The sequence below is a fragment of the Canis aureus genome, chromosome 28 (genome assembly GCF_053574225.1).
Source record: "Canis aureus isolate CA01 chromosome 28, VMU_Caureus_v.1.0, whole genome shotgun sequence".
Taxonomy (NCBI): domain Eukaryota; kingdom Metazoa; phylum Chordata; class Mammalia; order Carnivora; family Canidae; genus Canis; species Canis aureus.
This window is the reverse complement of record NC_135638.1, coordinates 5,480,135-5,498,065: the sequence shown is the minus strand read 5'-3', so window position 1 is coordinate 5,498,065 and position 17,931 is coordinate 5,480,135. Positions and strand designations below refer to the sequence as shown.

At 37.4% G+C, this 17,931-nt stretch overlaps 1 protein-coding gene and 1 pseudogene across 1 annotated transcript in view; one reads left to right on the top strand and one right to left on the bottom strand.

Moving 5' to 3' along the window:
• PIP4P2 (phosphatidylinositol-4,5-bisphosphate 4-phosphatase 2) overlaps positions 1-17,931 on the bottom strand; it is a 55,113-nt gene that overhangs the window by 4,251 nt on the left and 32,931 nt on the right. The window contains exon 5 of the mRNA XM_077876305.1: positions 11,341-11,393. Within this exon, the coding sequence (XP_077732431.1) occupies positions 11,341-11,393 (53 nt within the window). The remainder of the gene's footprint in view (positions 1-11,340; positions 11,394-17,931) is intronic.
• LOC144300275 (nudC domain-containing protein 2 pseudogene) lies at positions 17,231-17,782 on the top strand (annotated as a pseudogene).

Genomic DNA, 17,931 nt, shown 5'->3' with positions numbered 1-17,931 from the left:
TCTCATATGCATTTAGTACACGCGTGGTATCTGCATGAGCTATGTCGTGCTGTTTTGCATGTGTTAAAACTTTGTATGTGTGGGTGCTGAACTATGCTTCTGTGACTTGCCCTTTTTTTGATTGCTTAACACTCTGTAGGAGACTCTTGCACACTCGTATGTGGAGATCTAGCTCATTTTCACAACTATCTTCCGTTATATGAAAGTACCAGTTTACTTATTCTTCCCGTTAACGCGCAGACAAAGGTTTGGTTGTGGGGCTTTGTGTCCCCCCTTAATTTTTGGCTATTGTAACAATGCTGCTTTGAACACTCCTTTGTGTTTCGTACGTACACAGGCAGGAATTTTCTCAAACATATTCCTAGGAACAGAATTGCTAGGTTGTATTGTAGACATACCTCCAGCTTTCATAAATGTTCAATTTACACATCCCCACCATCTTCATACGAGAGCTTCCAATGTTCCATCCACATCAACACTTCAACACTGGGTATTGTTTTCATGCTTGACAATTTTATGGGTGTGAAGGGTATTTCACTGTGGTTTTAACATGATTTCTAGCAAAACTGAACATCTTTTCAAAGGCTAGTTGGCTACTGGTTTTCTTTTCTCTATTAATCACTTGTTCATTTTATTATCCCTTGGTTTTGGGGCTATCTTTAGCTTACGGACTCACAGATGATATTTATATAATTTGCATAGTATTCCAGGAAGTTGTCTATACTATTTCTATCTTCTTTCAGCCTGTGGGTTTGTTTGTTCATTTTTTTTTTTTTTTTTTTTGTAAGATTAACCTTCACTTAAAAAAACAAACAAAAACCATTTTTAAAACAAAGAGTTTTAAAATATTACTAAAACCCTTAACATAGGTTCTAAACCTGATAAAAGCACATTCAGAAAGGCTGCCAATGCTAAATAAACTCCCGCCAGATGATGACCTGAAAGTGCCAAACACAAAATCTCTAAGGAATGTTTTCCAGATACATAATTTGTGCCTGGCTTGGCCATCCCCTCTTCAACTATCTACAAAGTCCTGCTGAAAGTATGCCTTTTAACAGATTTTACAACAGGATGTTACAATGTATAAACTATACAGGTTCTTGGTACCCACAATGTTACCAAGGTGTTGTTGTTGTTGTTGTTGTTGTTTTAATTTCTGATTCCAACAGTTGGTCACAGAAGTGAAGTATTATCTTTCGTCAGTTCTCGATCACGTGTGATTCAAGTGCACGCAAGACCCAATAGTTCTCAAGAGGCAGAAGCCTGAGGATTGCGAGGTGAACCTGTCTAGGAACTTTCTCCAGCCACCCGAGGGAGGCTGCAGGTGGACCTCAGCCCGGCAGAGGGTGCTAGGAACATCCTGCTCCGGGACCACAAAGCTCATGCAGATGTGAGTGCGCTCACCGACTGCCTCAAACCCATGGCTCACAGACTGTGCCAATAACTGAGCGAATTCTTGGTTCTTAAAATTTTTTAAACTACACCCACCAGGGGTCTTATAAACAGTCAGTGGGGTGAAATCTGTGACGGTGGTTTTAGTTCTGACTTGGCACATAGATGCTGCTGTCCCTGAGGATTCTAAGCCTGTGGGTTTTAAAATTCATTTTGAATAACATGTTTCGATAATAAATTTTAATTCATGAAATTAATGTATTCTAACATAGTAAAAATTATCCATGTTTTCCTTTCAGGTTTCTTCTGCCTTGTGTAGGAAATTCTTTTCTACCTGTCATATAAATATTTCTAAAATCTTCTAAGAGTATTAGAATTTACATTTTCATATTAATGTCTTGGTGTACAAGAGCACAGTTCTTATAATTATAAATTTTTATTTCACTTATTTTGAAGTCATATTATATGGTTCACACAAACCCAGAATTAATGCATTTGTTTTTTAAAATTTATTTATTTATTTTAAAGTAAGCTCCATGCCCAGTGTAGGTAGGCCTTGAACTCACGACCCTGAGGTCACGTGCTCTACCGACTGAGCCAGCCAGGAGCCTCCAGAATTTATGTTTTTGATGGAGTGACCATAATAATCATTCTTTTTACCCTAAAGCACATGAGATATACTCAAGGTACCTGCTAAAATGTTAGAATAGAGACATCCAGTATACAGTAGCTTAAAAAGTTTATTTCTCTTGCATATAAGATTTCAAAGATAAATGTACAGCTTCAGGCTGGAGAAACAGCTCTGTTCTGGGATTAACTGCTCTTGCCAGACAACAGAGGTGACAAGTCTCCTGCTGCAGATGCCTTTTCCAGCCAAATGGAAGAGGGAAGAGAAAATTAAGACAAGCAGTTTTGCCTTAATTTGAACACATGGCTACAATCTTCTTCAAGAGAGACTAGAAAATGTGGTTAGCTGGGTGGCCAGTTAGACTTTGAAAGTTCTTCTGGTAAAATAAAGACGAGAACAGCATTCTGTTCTTTTAAGTGACGTTAATATTATTATTTTCATGTTGGTTAGTGTTGCATGGTGGAGCTTTCCTTTGGTGAGGGTTTTGTGATTTGACCTTTTTTCTCTCCTTTTATCTTCAGCCTATGTTCTTGTATTTCATGGGTTTCTTCTTCAAACTGCACATGGACTTCTGGCTAGTCTGATAATTCCTGGCACGTCTTGCTGATGAGTCCAAGTCTAATTACATATAATCTGACAGCGGATATATATGTGGATTATTTCTGCTATCTTATTTTGGCTTTCTATAGTTTCTGTATTTTCTATGCTTCTCCACCCTCACTTCTAGACTTCTTGTGGCTGGACCATGATTTTTTTATTTCATTTTCCACCTACTATTTAGAAAGTTTTACAATTTATTTCTACTAATTTAGCAGAAATTTTTAACATACATAATATTTAAAAACCAAAATCATTTAGCAGATCTACCCTCCCAATACGGTATCACAGAAAGCGTTAACTTCCAAACTTCTACTCCCATCTTAGATGTTCTTGTTCCCAATATGTCAGTTCTCTTGTATTATTTCCCCAAATTCATTAGCATTAATATTCTCATTACTGCTGTTTTTGCTCTTTTATACAATGTTCCTGATGACTGTTTACAATATCTTGGTTCACCTTTTCTTTTTGCCTTGTAGAAATTTCTTTCAGGATATTTCCCATTTTCCCTAAGTTCATCTTTTAGCAGTTTCTTTAGTGAGGCTATCAAGATGGTAAATGTTCTGGATTTTTTGCTATTGTTGCTGTTTGTGGTGCGTTGGTATGCATTTTAAAATACAGACCAATGCCTTCATTATTCTCTTATGGCTTAGGTTGGTCTATAATATCAGTTTGATACTTAATTTCTCTTAATACTTTTAAGTGTTTTAAAATTTGTTTTTTGGTTTCATTGTTGCTGTTGAGATGTTTGCTGACAGAACCGGTACTTTTTTATAGTAAAAATCTGGGGGTGGGGAGCCTGGATGGCTCAGTCAGCTAAGCATCTGCCTTCAGCTCAGGTCATGATCTCAGGGTCCTGGGATCAAGCCCCACATCGGGCTCCCTGCTCAGCGGGGACCCTGCTTCTCCCTCTCCTTCTGCCCCTGTTTGTGCTGTCTCTCTGTCAAATAAATAAAATCTTTTAAAAATTCTTTAGAAAAAAATCGGTCTTCTCTCTCTGCTTTTATTTATTATCTTATATTTATCTTAGGTTTTCTGCAATTTCATTGTAAGGCACTTGCTTATTTTGCATGGATTTCACTGTTCTTTTGGAATCTAAAGGTTCATATCTTTCACAGATCTGAAAAATCCTTAGGGATTATCTCTTCAAAATGCCCCATCTCTTTCTCCAGTTTTGCCTTCTGAATCAGATATAATTCAGATGCCTCTCATACACATTTCTCTTAATATTACTCTTACCTGTGTGCCCCTGTTCGATTCTAGGTACTTTATTTACCTCTCTCTTCTAACCCACCAAAAATTCAGTTTTCAGCTTCACCTGCTGCTTAATCTGTCCATTCGTTGCATTGTATTTTCTGTAAGTTTTATTGTTTCTTTTAAAATCTACTTGGTTGTTGTTTATGTTAAGTAAATGTTTTATTCTGAGACAGTTGTAGATTCATAAGCAGTTATAAGAAATGATACAGAGAGATCCCATGGGTTTTTATGCCATTTCTCCAAAGGTAAGAACAGCTGGCAAACTACAGTATAGTATTAGAACCAGGATGTAGGCACTGGTTCAATCCACTGACAGTCAGATTTCCTATTTTATTTATACTCATTTGTGTATGTGCGTATTTAATTTTATACAATCTTATCACATGTGTAGGTTTAAGTATCCATCACCACAGTAAAGATACAAACCAGTTCCAACACTACAAGGATCCGTTTATAACCACACCTGTGTCCCTCTGGTTTGCCCTACCCTCTGCACCCACTACATGGTCACTAATCTGCTCTCCATTTCTAAAATTTTACCATTTCAAAATGTTAGATGAATGAAATCATACTGTAGGCAACCTCATGGGACTGTTTTTTTCCCACTCAGCATAGATTCATCCAAGCTGTTGCATATGTCTATACCTCATTCCTTTCATTGCTGAGTAGTATTTCAAGGTATGGAAGTACCACAGTTTGTTTAACCATTCACCCATGGAAGGACATCTGAGTTGTTTCCCTTTTTTTTTTTTTTTTTAAATCTGAGTTGTTTCCAATTTGGGTCTATTAAGAATAAAGTTCCATGAAAGCTTGTATACAGGTTTTTTTATGGACTGTTTTCTCACTTCTATTTTTAAAAACATTTTATACATGGTTGTAACATATTCTATAATAGTTATATCTGAAGTCCTTGGGAATCTAATTATACTGTTTGTTTCTGATGCTGATTCTGCTTATAGTCCCTTGCTTCCTCATGTGGTTGGTAACTTTTGTTGATAATTTATTTTGGCAGTTCTTAATATAAGAAATCCATAAGAATGGTTTAGGGGAGGCTTCACCCACAGAGAATTTTCATTTGCTTTTCCCAGGTTCCCTAGAATGATACAAACCCTAAACCACTTTAAATTGATGTCAGAGACTGGCTTTTCCTAGACCACATAAATGAGGTAAAATATAAGGCTCATCAAATTTCTACTTTGTAACATTCCTTTTCTGGTAGATTTTTTTTCCCTACCCACTCTTTTCATGAAGAACAGCCTTAAGCACTTTTTCTGGGAGTGACGGGATGGTATTTCAACTTTCCACATTCTGGGAGGCCAAGGCCTTCCTCTCATTCTTCATCTGAACATTGAAGCCCAAGGGCCCAGATCACCAGTACTGGCAAATACCCTCAGGATACTTGAAATGACAGCCATGATTGTCCTTTCCTCTTTATTTCCCATCCCTGGGTATTTTCTTAACTTTTATATGAACTGAACTATGCATTAAAAGAATGTTTGTTATAGTTAACTAGTTCTCTATGTTACTGGATATGAACGTCAAGAGCCTCTAATATACAAAACATGGACAAGGAATCTCCCAAAAGTAAGAGATCATGCAATACCTCCCAAACATCTAACTATTCGCTCCCCAGGTTAGTAACTTTTCCCTTCACAATACTCCCCCCATGGGCCACAGGCATTATAAAGGACATCTGGAAAATGAAGACGGTGCCAATCAATGTTATTTACAGCACAACTTGCAGATGAGGTAGCCAGGGAAAGTTTTATTAGATATAGCTTAAGGACAGGATAAGATGTGAAGAGGTGAGTAAGCCAGTAAGTAATCTGAGCAGGTAACAGTGACATCGTTCAGGTTTGAAGAACATAAGAATTTTGTTCAAGAAACAAGCAGCAGAGTAACTTTTCTTTTAGAGAAGGCTTCTGTAGGTGAGTAGTAGAGTAGTAGAATCAAGGGTTATAGTAGGAGTTAATTTGTGAAGTTAAGTAGGGGTTTTCCAAGTATATAGGAAGGAGGAACGGACTAGGCAGGCTGTCTGAGGTCTAGCAGGATGAGATTTAGGGACAGAAGCAAGAAACTGTATTGTATATTTATGGAATTTGAATATTTTATTGAGGCTGGTACATAGTAATTTGTGTATGAAGATGGAAGAAAGCATAATAAAAACATCACTAGATAGATAAGGCAAATACCTAAACCTGGAGGGTTGTATATACCTTGCTAAGAAGTTTGGAGTTTGATTTTGGATTTTAGGCAATAGGCCTATAATAGTCCATATGGTGCCTTTATATCAATAAGTAAAATACGTCCTTCTTCAGGATACTTTATATGCCACAAATAGACAAGCCTGGGATAATAATGAAAATAGCACCTTGTGCAATATACAGCCTGTACAACTGTACACCATGACCATGAATTTTGGAGCTACTAAAAGATTTAGAGCCAGAGTTTAAAATCATATTTGTATCTGGGCCATTACTCTAATAAATGGAAAAGAGAACGGCAAGGCTAAAGGCCAACAGATAAATTAGAAAGCTGTTACAACAGTCCTAGAGAGGGATCCTAAACGTATGAACTAAAGTAGGAATAGTGGGAATAAGAGATCAGAACTGAAATGTCAAGGGAGAGAAATGATAGGACTTGTTTCCATTTGGATATGGGGAATAAAGATACATTCAGATTTCTGGCTTGGTCTGCTGGGCAGATGGGATAACATTCATTAGTGCAATATATTCATCAACAGACACGGAATCTTAGTTTGCAGAGTGTAAGGAAGTTGGGTATGTAGGTTTGAGATACCTATGGACATCCAGATTGAAATAATCATAGGGAAAATGGTGAATACAGGCTGCATATTTATTATATGAAGCTCCAAAGACAGACCTGAGATGATTTAGTGGCTTTTTGTTGTGATTTAATGGCATTTATATGACAGACGAAACTATGAGAAAACCAAGATCTAGTGTGGTAAAGTTGCAACCCTGGAGAAAAACAATATTTAACTACTTGGAAGAGAAAGTGAAGTCAACAAAGGAAATAGCACAGGAATGTTCTCAGAAGTGGGAAGAGAAAAAAAAAAAAGAAAAGTGGGAAGAGAGCAGGACAAAGTGGTACCTGGAAACTGAGAAAATAACAAATTTTAAGGAAAAAACCAGGATGATCCACAGAACCAAATACTGACTACAGAGAATATAAGCAGGATGAGGACTGATCAGATCTATCAAAGTTGCCATTGGGACATGAATTTTATAAAAGCAAATTCAGGGATCCAGCGGGGATGATGGCTAATTGCACTTCACTCCAGATGGAATGGGTGCCATGATCAAACAAAGGAATAAGCACCGAAGGGAAGAGAACTGCCTCCTTCTGAGAAGAGAAAATGAAGTACGCCCAGATATAGGTGGCGTATGGGCAGGCAGCGGGAAGACGGAGCGTGCACGGATAGCCTCAGTCGGACACAGCAGGCAGCTCCCCTGCTGAGGCTGCAGGACTGGTGCTAGAGGGCTGGGAGTTTAAGAGGGATGGGAGAAGGATTTAAGCAGGGACAGGGATTTAATCAAAAGGGAGTGTCCAGCAAGGGTTTCGCTGAAGTGCACAGCTGTACATTTGTAAAAAGATAACCAATACGGAATCATTTTCAGATGTCAGTTATCTTGGTAAAGGCAGGGAGGAGCCAAGGCTATACTGATCAAGGATCGGTGGTTTGAAAAGTAGATGGATATGAATTTCAAGGGATGAAGATTCAGACAGTCTAGCACACCTAGAGTCTCTTTATATCTAATAGGTTCAAAGTGAATTTGGCATGTGTCTGCCAGACATAGTTCTTCTAGATGCTAGTTCCCTATCTTAGCAAATGGTTCTATAGCCTGCCAGAAAGTCGTCCTTTACCCCAACCGCTCTCATACCTTCACATTCAATCCTATCTGTTCCATTTCCTTAATATCACATCTATATACCTTGACTCCACTGTACCTCTGCACAGGTAGCTCCCACTCATCTTTAATAACCTATTTCATATACCATCCGCCCAACTGGAAGCCTTCTCTTCAAGTACCCTTTCCCTCTAATCTGGGTTCGGGGCTCTGAGAGCAGAAAATGCAAGGTGTGGCTCTTTCAAAGCACTTAAAACTTTATTGTACTTGACTATTCTCTCCCCTATATCCACAAGAATAAGTTCCCAAAGACAAGTTTACATCCTCTATTTCAAGCATACGGTACCTCGCACAAGACTGTCTACTCAATTCATGGATAATCATAAAAGAAAGCACGAAACAGCAAAATAAAAGAGAGTAAGAGCCTACTATCGTTTAAAATGTCAGGAGATGATCCACAAAGGAGTATGTCAGTGATACGGAGAAATGATATCCAATAGTAATTATCACGGATTAAACCAGCCTCTTTACCAGTCTTAGGTCTATTATAACGATGTAGACCAAGTACTATTTCAGAATACTAGGACTACAGCTCCTGTCCCGCAGTGGCCGCAAGGTGTCCAGCTCACCGAAAGAGCAAGCTCGCCCCAGTGGGAAACAGTGACATGAAAAACTGCTTCTTGGTCCCTGGAGCCACTGGGGCAAGCTTTCCTGCACGTGTTTTGTGATGGTTTCATAGCAATGATTTAGTAACCTCTATAACTTCAACATAGTTTTAGCGTGTTTTGTACTTGTGTTTAAAGAAGTAAGATTCCTGGGGCGGCTGGGTGGCACAGGGTTAATTAAGCATCTGACTCTTGGTTTCAGCTCATGATCTCAGGGTCATGGGATCAAGCCCCACGTTGGGCTCCATGCTCAGTGCAAAGTCTGCTTAGGATTCCCTCTTCCCCTCCCTTTGCCTCTCCACCCCCCCCTCAAATAAATAAATAAATCTATTAAGAAAATTAAAAAAAAAAAAGAAAGAAGATTCCTTAGAATCTTATCTCAACAGTTGACTCATCATTTTATTATGAAGAAGAACATTCAAAGAGAAAACAAATGTAGATACAAGCCATGAGCATTCATGTGATAACAGCATCTTTACTAAAATAAGTAACGGATGCCCTGAGTCCTCCCATGTTTAGCATGTGATTCCAATTCCATAAACGTTCCTTTAAGAGTGATTTTAAGCAGATTTATTCCATGTGAATTTCTATGCACTGCTGTTCCTTAAGTAACTGATACAAATTCTTAACATGAATACACTGTCTTGTGGAATTTTAACCAATCATAGACTATCTGGACATTCAACGTTTCTTTATTATTAGCAAAGTATTGCCACTGTTCTAAAACACTTACCCAAGCAAATCACTTAAGCAAAATCCTTAATCTCACTAACAGTTCCTCATCTGTAAAATGAGGATAATAATTCCTGTGTTCCAGGATTGCTGGAAGGATTACAGCTAGTAGATCTCTGTGTATAAAGTAACCCTCACTGTACTTAGCATACACTCTACTAATCACAAGACGTTTCTGGTTTTTATCTTCCGTAGATTTTTATTTAATTTTTTAAAAGACTTTATTTTTTTTAGAGAAAGAGAGAGTGCTAGTGTATGCATGCACCACAAAGGGGCAGAAGGGGAGGCAGAGAATCCCAAGCAGTTTCCATGCTGAGCTCGAGCCTCACATGGGGTTCAATCTCACAACTCATGAGATCATGATCTGAGCTGAAACTAAGAGTTGGGTGCTTAATGGACTGAGCCACGTAGGTGCCACAGAATTTTTAATTCCATAGAATTTTGCATCCAATTTAATCTTTTTGGTGAAGATATTTGCAATTTAATTTTTTTCATTTTTGTGAAAATATAGATAACGCACAAAATATGGATCATTCACATATATTCACATACATGTGTACGGAAGTGTCTCTCAAGTATATCTTTTTCTGTGTAGTATTTGAGGTTGTCCACTTTGCTTCTTATGTACAGATTTCTACTGGATTCGACAAAGTCAAGAATTCAGTTGATTAATTTCACAAATAAATAAAAAAAAGGAAATGTCTGTTCCTCTGAACCTAGAAATATGCTATGAAGAAGTTATCCTTACAAGGCTATATTCAGTTGGAATTAGATCCAGCAGAGATAAACGGAGAAATTTTGTTACACATACTTTACTCAGACACTTCTCAGTTCTTTTCTCCTAGAAATCATTAGGAGTCCCTCAAAACAGATAAGGTGTTTATATCATACTAGGGATCACACTAATTAAACTATGTACTCATATTTTCATTTTTAAAGCTTAACTGTCAACCCACTGCAGTTTAATTTCCTTAGCTAAAGTTACAGTTCACACATATAAGTGAAGAACAATAATTTTTAAATTAAAATTTTATTATCAAAATAAATATTGTGCAGAAAGAGTTCATATATAGCAGGCCTGAAACAGGTGTCCTTAGAAAGGTCTGCTTTCAGGATTGACCCTTGGCTGGCATCTGTGAACCTAAATATCTAAAACGTTCCCACAATTCCCTAACTGATAAGAGTGGCCTACTGTGCCTAAATTGTTTATGTAAGCAATATGATTTATATGATTTATGCTGAATACCTGCTTTCTTTCTGAGAGTTTAGAAATTTGGTGTGTGCTATGCAGTAGGTGCTGATGTGACCAGCGCCCATAAAAACCTTGGACGCTATCTCTAATGAGCCTCTCCAATAGATAATATTTCACCTGCGTTGTGGCAATTCCCTGCTGGAGGAGTTAAGCCCTTCATGTGTGACTCTACTAGGAGAGGACTCTTGGAAACTTGCACCTGGTGTCCTCCAGCCTTTGTCCCCTGTGTCTTTTTCTTTTGCTGATTTTGCTTTGTATAATAAATCATAGCTGTGAGTACAAATATACACTAATTCTTATTAATCCTCCTAGAAAATCACATTATCTTGGGGTGATCTGGGGACCCACCCCCAATAGAGCTGCCATAATATGTCTTTAATCAAAATATCTCCAATTTTTTTACCATTTTTATACCACCTTTTGTAAATTTCCTTAGGTACGCTATTTAGGAATAGAGGAAAATACACTGAGTAGTTAAGATACATAAATAATTACATAAACTTTGCTCTCAGAGAATAGTCTCACTAGACAGGAAATTTAAAAAGCTAACAACTATCTAATTATAAACTTCCAAAAAACTGGTGCTTCTCCTAAATTACAGTCCATTTTTTAAATATAAATTTTAGATTATTTGCTATAGATTATAACCTCTTAGGACATTTGTAAATCCTCACCGGGTTACTGGTAATATTAGTAATTTCTTTCCTAGAAATTGATTTCCCTTTGGAGAGTGATAATCAAGCCCAATCATTTTCATTTCAAAATGGAACATATTAATCAGCTTAAAGATATGGGTTTCTTTTTGTCTTGGAAAGCATAAATATATTAAGTACGCATTCATCCCATGGTATATCTTCAAATCAAAATCTACCATAGTAAGAATTCTGCTCTTTAAACTGTTCTCAAGTACTTCCCAGTAGCATTTCCAATGGTAGTAAAACTTACATTTTTTTGCAGTGTGGGCATTTTGCCAGAGTGTTGAACCTCAGTTCCATCCACTGTAAATAAAAAGAAAAGATTGAAAAGAAAAACAACTGAAAACTATCCAATCTGATAAGATGTTTCTTTTAGTTCAAATGTTATCAGGGATCACAGCAGAAGCAACCCCCTTCTCATGGTTATAGGAGCTTTTCCCCTCCAATACTTCTTCCTCTCCCTTAAAATAAAGTTTGGGATTCTCCTCTACAGCAGTTCCCATGACTTGTCCAAAGTTCTGACGCAATCTAGGTTGACTTTACAATGAAATCTGAACGTAATGCTGTAATTAGGGTCATTTCTTTCAGCTTTATGTCTCAGTTCACTCTCAAGGAATAAAAATATATTTCATGGACCTTCAAAGATGTTTTGCTTTTAAATCTTGAGGACTAAGGGCGCCTGGGTGGTTCAGTTAGTTAAACGTCTGCCTTTAGCTCAGGTCATGATCCCAGGGTCCTGGGATTGAGCCCGAAGTTGGGCTCCCTGCTCAGAGGGGAGTCTGTTCTCCCTCTCTTTTTTTTTTTTTTTTTAAGATTTTATGTATTTATTCATGAGAGACACAGAGAGAGAGAGAGAGGCAGAGACACAGGCAGAGGGAGAAGCAGGCTCCCTGCAAGGAGCCCAATGTGGGACTTGATCCCAGGACCCCAGGATCATGCCCTGAGCCAAAGGCAGACACTCAACCACTGAGCCACCCAGACGCCCTCTCCCTCTCCTGCCCCGGCCCCTCACCCCTGCTTGGGCTCTCTCTTTCTATCTCAAATCAATAAAATCTTTTTAAAAAAAGTCTTGAGGACTAGTCTTTTAAATATATGGATATTTAAATTCATTACTAAAACACATTTATAATCTAATTATGCGGAAGTCCACAAAGTAAACAAAACACATGAGAGGTAGAGAACTCAAGTCAGGCAGCTGCTCTCTGTTCTGTCCTTGCTTACTTTATGTAATAAAAAGATATTCCTGCTATGGTGCAAATTTTCTTCCCTGTAAATGTAGGTAATAGAAGGGGCTACCTTCCTTGTTATTAAGATCCTTGAAATGGTTTACTGGTAGGGGGTTATAGCCTTTGAAAGGATGTGCAATATAAATTTAAAGTAAATCTTAATCACAAAATGTCTATTTAAAAATGCTTTTTTTCATTTTTCACTTTGCTTACTTTTCTATATTCCTTCTATATTTCCTTTAGAGTTTTAGGAGAATTCCTTTAAGTACTTCAGTTTGGTCACCAAAACAACTTTTCTTTTATTAAAAATAATTTTTGTTTAAGATTCCAAATCAGGGATCCCTGGGTGGCGCAGCGGGTTAGCGCCTGCCTTTGGCCCAGGGCGCGATCCTGGAGACCCGGGATTGAATTCCACATTGGGCTCCTTGCATGGAGCCTGCTTCTCCCTCTGCCTGTGTCTCTGCCTCTCTCTCTCTCTCTCTCTCTCTCTCTCTGTGACTATCATAAATAAATTTAAAAAAATTAAAAAAAAAAAAAGATTCCAAATCACATCTCTTTCCAAACCTTCCAGTTCTAGGTATAGCAGAGCTTCAATAAATTATCCATATCAAAATGTTTTCCACACAATACAAGATAACTTTCAGAAAGCATTTGATGTGTAACAGTTTCTTTTTCTTTTTTAATTTTTAAAAACTATTGATTTTAAAGAAAAAAACAAATAAATATTTTCCTAGACTTCCCTTTCTTCATTCTTATTGGAAATTCAAAGAAAGTTAGTTAACCTGGAAATGATCTCAGTCACAGTAGGCACATAGAGTCTCCTGATAAATAAAGTAGGGATGAGACTCTACATGAATGCTCATTCTCTTTTCAAAATAATTATTTTTCAACATCTAAGAATGCCAAGCCAAGGCTACGCTTTTTGTTCCAGTGCCAGTAAGTCTTTTTTTTCATACTTTTGTAACAAGTTAACTTATTGCAAAGCTTAATAGTAAAAATGCCAGAATTCATGTGCTAGACAAAAATTTCCTGAGTTCTACAGAATATTAAGAAGTGAAGAATCCAGAAATCTTACCAAGTACTTTTTTTTTCACAGGCCCAACAGGCCCAACCACCCCAACCTGAGGTGGACGAGGTGATGAGTACTTTTTTGAGAGAGAGAGAGAGAGAGAGAGAAGGTGGGAGAGGGGCAGAGGGAGAGAAAATCTTAAGCAGGCTCCATGCCTAGCAGAACCATGCTGAGATCATGACCTGAGTCAAAATCAAGAGTTGGACGCTTAACTGACTGAGCCACCCACGTGTCCCTTTTTTTATGTTACTGTATTTAGTTTTAGGACAGATGCTGAACTTGTAACATCATTTCAAATTTTATTTACAAATAACAAATTTAAGTTTTTCATAGTTAAAAAAAGCAAAGTAGTTAAGGAAGCAGTTATGAAACCCTTGAGCAAAGAGAACTCAAAATCCAAGCTTAAAATTGGGATAAGAATTCCAGAATTTTAAATGACCAACCTAAAGAGATGATTTAGTCCAATATTATCATTTAATCATGTTCTTCATTTCAGCATAGATTAATCATGGTGAATTCAATTATAACTGGCAAACAGCTAAGACCTTATTATGTAATTAGTAAATTATACAGCCAGCAACCTAACACGTTGGGTTTTGTTATCTCCCAGTACTCACTTAAATGCAGCAAACTAAGAACAGAAGAACATCTATTATTAGAAATAATTTTGCCATAATCTATTCAAGTGAATGCAAATACCTGTGCTTTTGAAAGGAAGTTGATTTACTACTATTCCTTTATCTAAAATGCAGCCTCTGTACTCTTAGAATCTTATTACTAGAACTTCAATAGGGGGAAAAATTATCTATTTTCTATCAGAAGATTAAAGGCAACTTCTCTATAACTCAATCATTTTTAGTAGAGGTCATCCAATATTTGACTTATTTCTAACCGTTCTATGTAACAGATAAACTTAGTTTCCCCAAGATATATTTTTTTAAATCAATCTTAGAAGGCCATAAGAAAGTTATACTGCTAAAAATGAATTCTTTGATAGTACCTTATTGGATTTTATTTTTTTAAGGGATACAATAGGTAACTGATGTCATTACTTTGAATTTGCAAGTTAATATCGTTACTATCTGCTATGACACCAAACCATATGTCCTATGTCCAAATAAGGAGAATCTGACCCTGACTGAAGGTACTACGCAGGCTCACTTCAGAGCAAAGTTTGAACCATCATCTATGATTCAGGCACATATTGTAGATTGTGTTACGTTTTTATTGGGGCATGCCAACCCCATAGTCAAGTATTGGTTGACAAACCATCTGGACCTGCTTTTCATCAGCAACAGAGAACACCTGCCCCCAAAGAAATGCAAAATTAAACTCCACTGTTCAGTGTCTTAAGAAATTTCTTCATTTTTCATGCAGGGCTAGCTAAAGGCTACGTATTCCCTTTATTCTTTTGGAAAACTATTTTCCAAGCAACATCCCTCAAAACATTATTCTGACTAGATGATGACCTCAAAATAGCTTAGAGGTTAAAAAATGTTTGGAGGGACACCTGAGTGGCTCAGTCAGTTGAGCCTCGGACTCTTGGTTTTAGCTCAGGTCCTGGTCTCATGGTCCTGAGATTAGTCCCCAAGTCAGGCTCTGTGCTCAGCAGGGAGTCTGCTTGGAGATTCTTTCCCTCTGACCCTATCCCTGCTCTAAAATAAATTAAAAAATCTTTTTAAAAACCTGTCCATAAATACCACATTAAAACTCCTTCCTGGATAGTAACAATAATGCATGCTAAAAGTGCTAAAGAATATACTTGTAAAAAAATTTGTGCTCAGTTTTTTGTTTATCGTAGCAATTCCCAATGACCACGGAACTCTTCATTCACTGAATACCTATTATTATTCTATAAAATGAGTGTTATATTGAGTATACTTCGGAAAACACAAATCTAACTTTTCTAAACATTGGTTTTGTACACCACTGTTTCCAACCAAGCTGTGAAAGGAATAGTGTGGGTAAGTATGGATTCACAGTAAATTTAACTTTAGTATTTTAACACTGATATATTTAGAAGATGTTATTATAAACAGAAAGTTGTCGAGGACATAGTCCATTACATTGTTCTTTTATCTTAACCCATGGAAATCATTCTCTTTCACGTTACAATATTCCAATAAACCCTCTCCTATGTGATCTTCCAAAAAAGTGTCAGGAATATCTTATAATAGATCATGTTTTTCTCTTTTTGTTGACTCCAGAAGCCTCACAGCTAAAATTGAGGCTAATTTTAACAACTGCATAGGATTAAATATTATGCATATTTATATTCTTCTGTATGACTTATCATGTGTTTCTGTCCTTTTCTTTTTCAGTCCCTGATATTTTTTCATATTCCCTTTTCAATGTCATTGAGCTTTATAATCTGTCTCAATTGTTTTTAGGCCTTGTAATCCAAGGCTGAAACAAGGTAGAGAAAAAGTAAATGAATCCTAATAGTTGAAAGCTTGAAGGACAAAGAACATACTCAAAGGATAGAAGACCCTTTGTGATCAGCATGATAATAAGGATAAGGCAAAGTTCTTGAATTAGAATTAAGAGATTTGCATCCTATTTAGTTTTTATGACACTGAGCATCTCTCATTAATCTGAAACTCTCAAAAGTAATAGCTACCCCCTAGGTATGTACCATGTTCCCTTAATCACCAAAAACTTCGTTTTCTAGGAATTTTTATATCATCTTTAAATACCATGTATTAATCCAAAACAGCCTTTCCTGCTAAAGAACTAAAATTTTTAATCCTATTTACTGTGCTAATATGATTCACTTGTCTGTGCTAAATATTAAGTAAAAAAAGCTACTTTTAGAAGTTAGTCTCTGGATTGTACATTACTTTAGTAATTTTCTCCCAGGGTGTATAAGGATCTAAATGGATAAATTACCTTTATAAGTAATAAAAAAAATCATGTCACATACATATCTTTTAACCTGTCAGTTTGGATCATTCTCTAGAATTCACTGCCAGATGATTTCAAAAAATTAAATAAGAATTTTTAACAGTCGTCTTTGATTTTCCTTTTTACCTCATTCCCTTATCTACCCTACTGTCAGTATGTCAATTCTCTCTGAAAATCTTTATGCTATTCCCATCCATCATCTTCACTTTTCTGGATAATAAAAGCTAAACATCTAGTCTTGTTCCTCATCAGGCTTGTCCCTATGCAATCCATTCTATACATAGCATCCATTTATACAGAATTAATTATAAAGCTCTACAAAGCTTCCCATTACTCTTAGGATAGTGTCACTTCCTCCAGGCTAGGTACTTCTATGCCGTGCATTAAGAACACTCTGTTATGTCCTACTGTAATCTAACACATTTCATATCATTCTTGTTTTAATTGTCTTTCTTCTCCAATCAGATTAGAAAACTCCATGAGGGCAGGAAATGTACGTTCCTGCTTCCCCAGCATATAGCCCAGTGCCTGGTATGCACTCAGTCTGTTTTTGTGAACATATTAAATCAGCTCACTTATAATGTGGCTATAAGATTACCCATGGCAAGGATTTAGAATACAAAATATAACTGAACAAAATGCAAATGTAAGGTAATTATGGAGGGAAGTTCTCCTAAGTTGAAATCTGTTTTGAAGATTTAAAAATAGCATCTCGGGGATCCCTGGGTGGCGCAGCGGTTTGGCGCCTGCCTTTGGCCCAGGGCGTGATCCTGGAGACCCGGGATCGAATCCCACGTCGGGCTCCCGGTGCATGGAGCCTGCTTCTCCCTCTGCCTATGTCTCTGCCTCTCTCTCTGTGACTATCATAAAAAAATTTTAAAAAATAAATAAATAAAAATAGTATCTCAAAATATAATTTGTTCACATATAAGAAAGAAAATAATAAATATATTTAACTTAGTCAAATCAATTGATGTCTATCAATTTGTACAGAGTGTATTGCCCTGTGTTAAAGCAGTATAACCTCGCTCCCTGGGGCTGCAGTGGGGAAGCTACTGGAGAATGTTGGCCCTGTTTGAGGAGCGCAGTGGGGTGGTTCCATGTGGGATGCTGTGGGGCCAGTGGTACCAGACCTTGAAGGAGGTATTCACTGAAGTTCAGGTGCCTCCAGGCAAGCCTATGCAGGACATCCAGTGTGGCCTACAGAGTCAGCACGTGCCACTGGCCCTGGGTGGTCGCAAGATGCCTAAGGGCAAGCTCTTTGATTCTACAACAGCTGATAAGGGAACAGAAGAATGGTCCATATTGTTCACAAAGACAAAAAGAGATGCAGCAAATTGCTGGATTTTTCTAGAATAATGAATATGCACCTGAGCCCTGCGTGTTAAGACTAAATGCAGAAAAAACTTACATTTGACTTCAGTGGAGCAGAGATCTCAGGAAACTACACTAAAGGTGAACCAGATTTCTCAAATCTTTTTTTTTTTTTTTAAAGATTTTATTTATTTATTCATGACAGACACAGACAGAGAGAGGCAGAGACAGAGGCAGAGGGAGAAGCAGGCTCCATGCAGGGAGCCCGACGTGAGACTCGATCCCAGGTCTCCAGGATCACGCCCTGGGCCGAAGGCAGGCGCTAAAC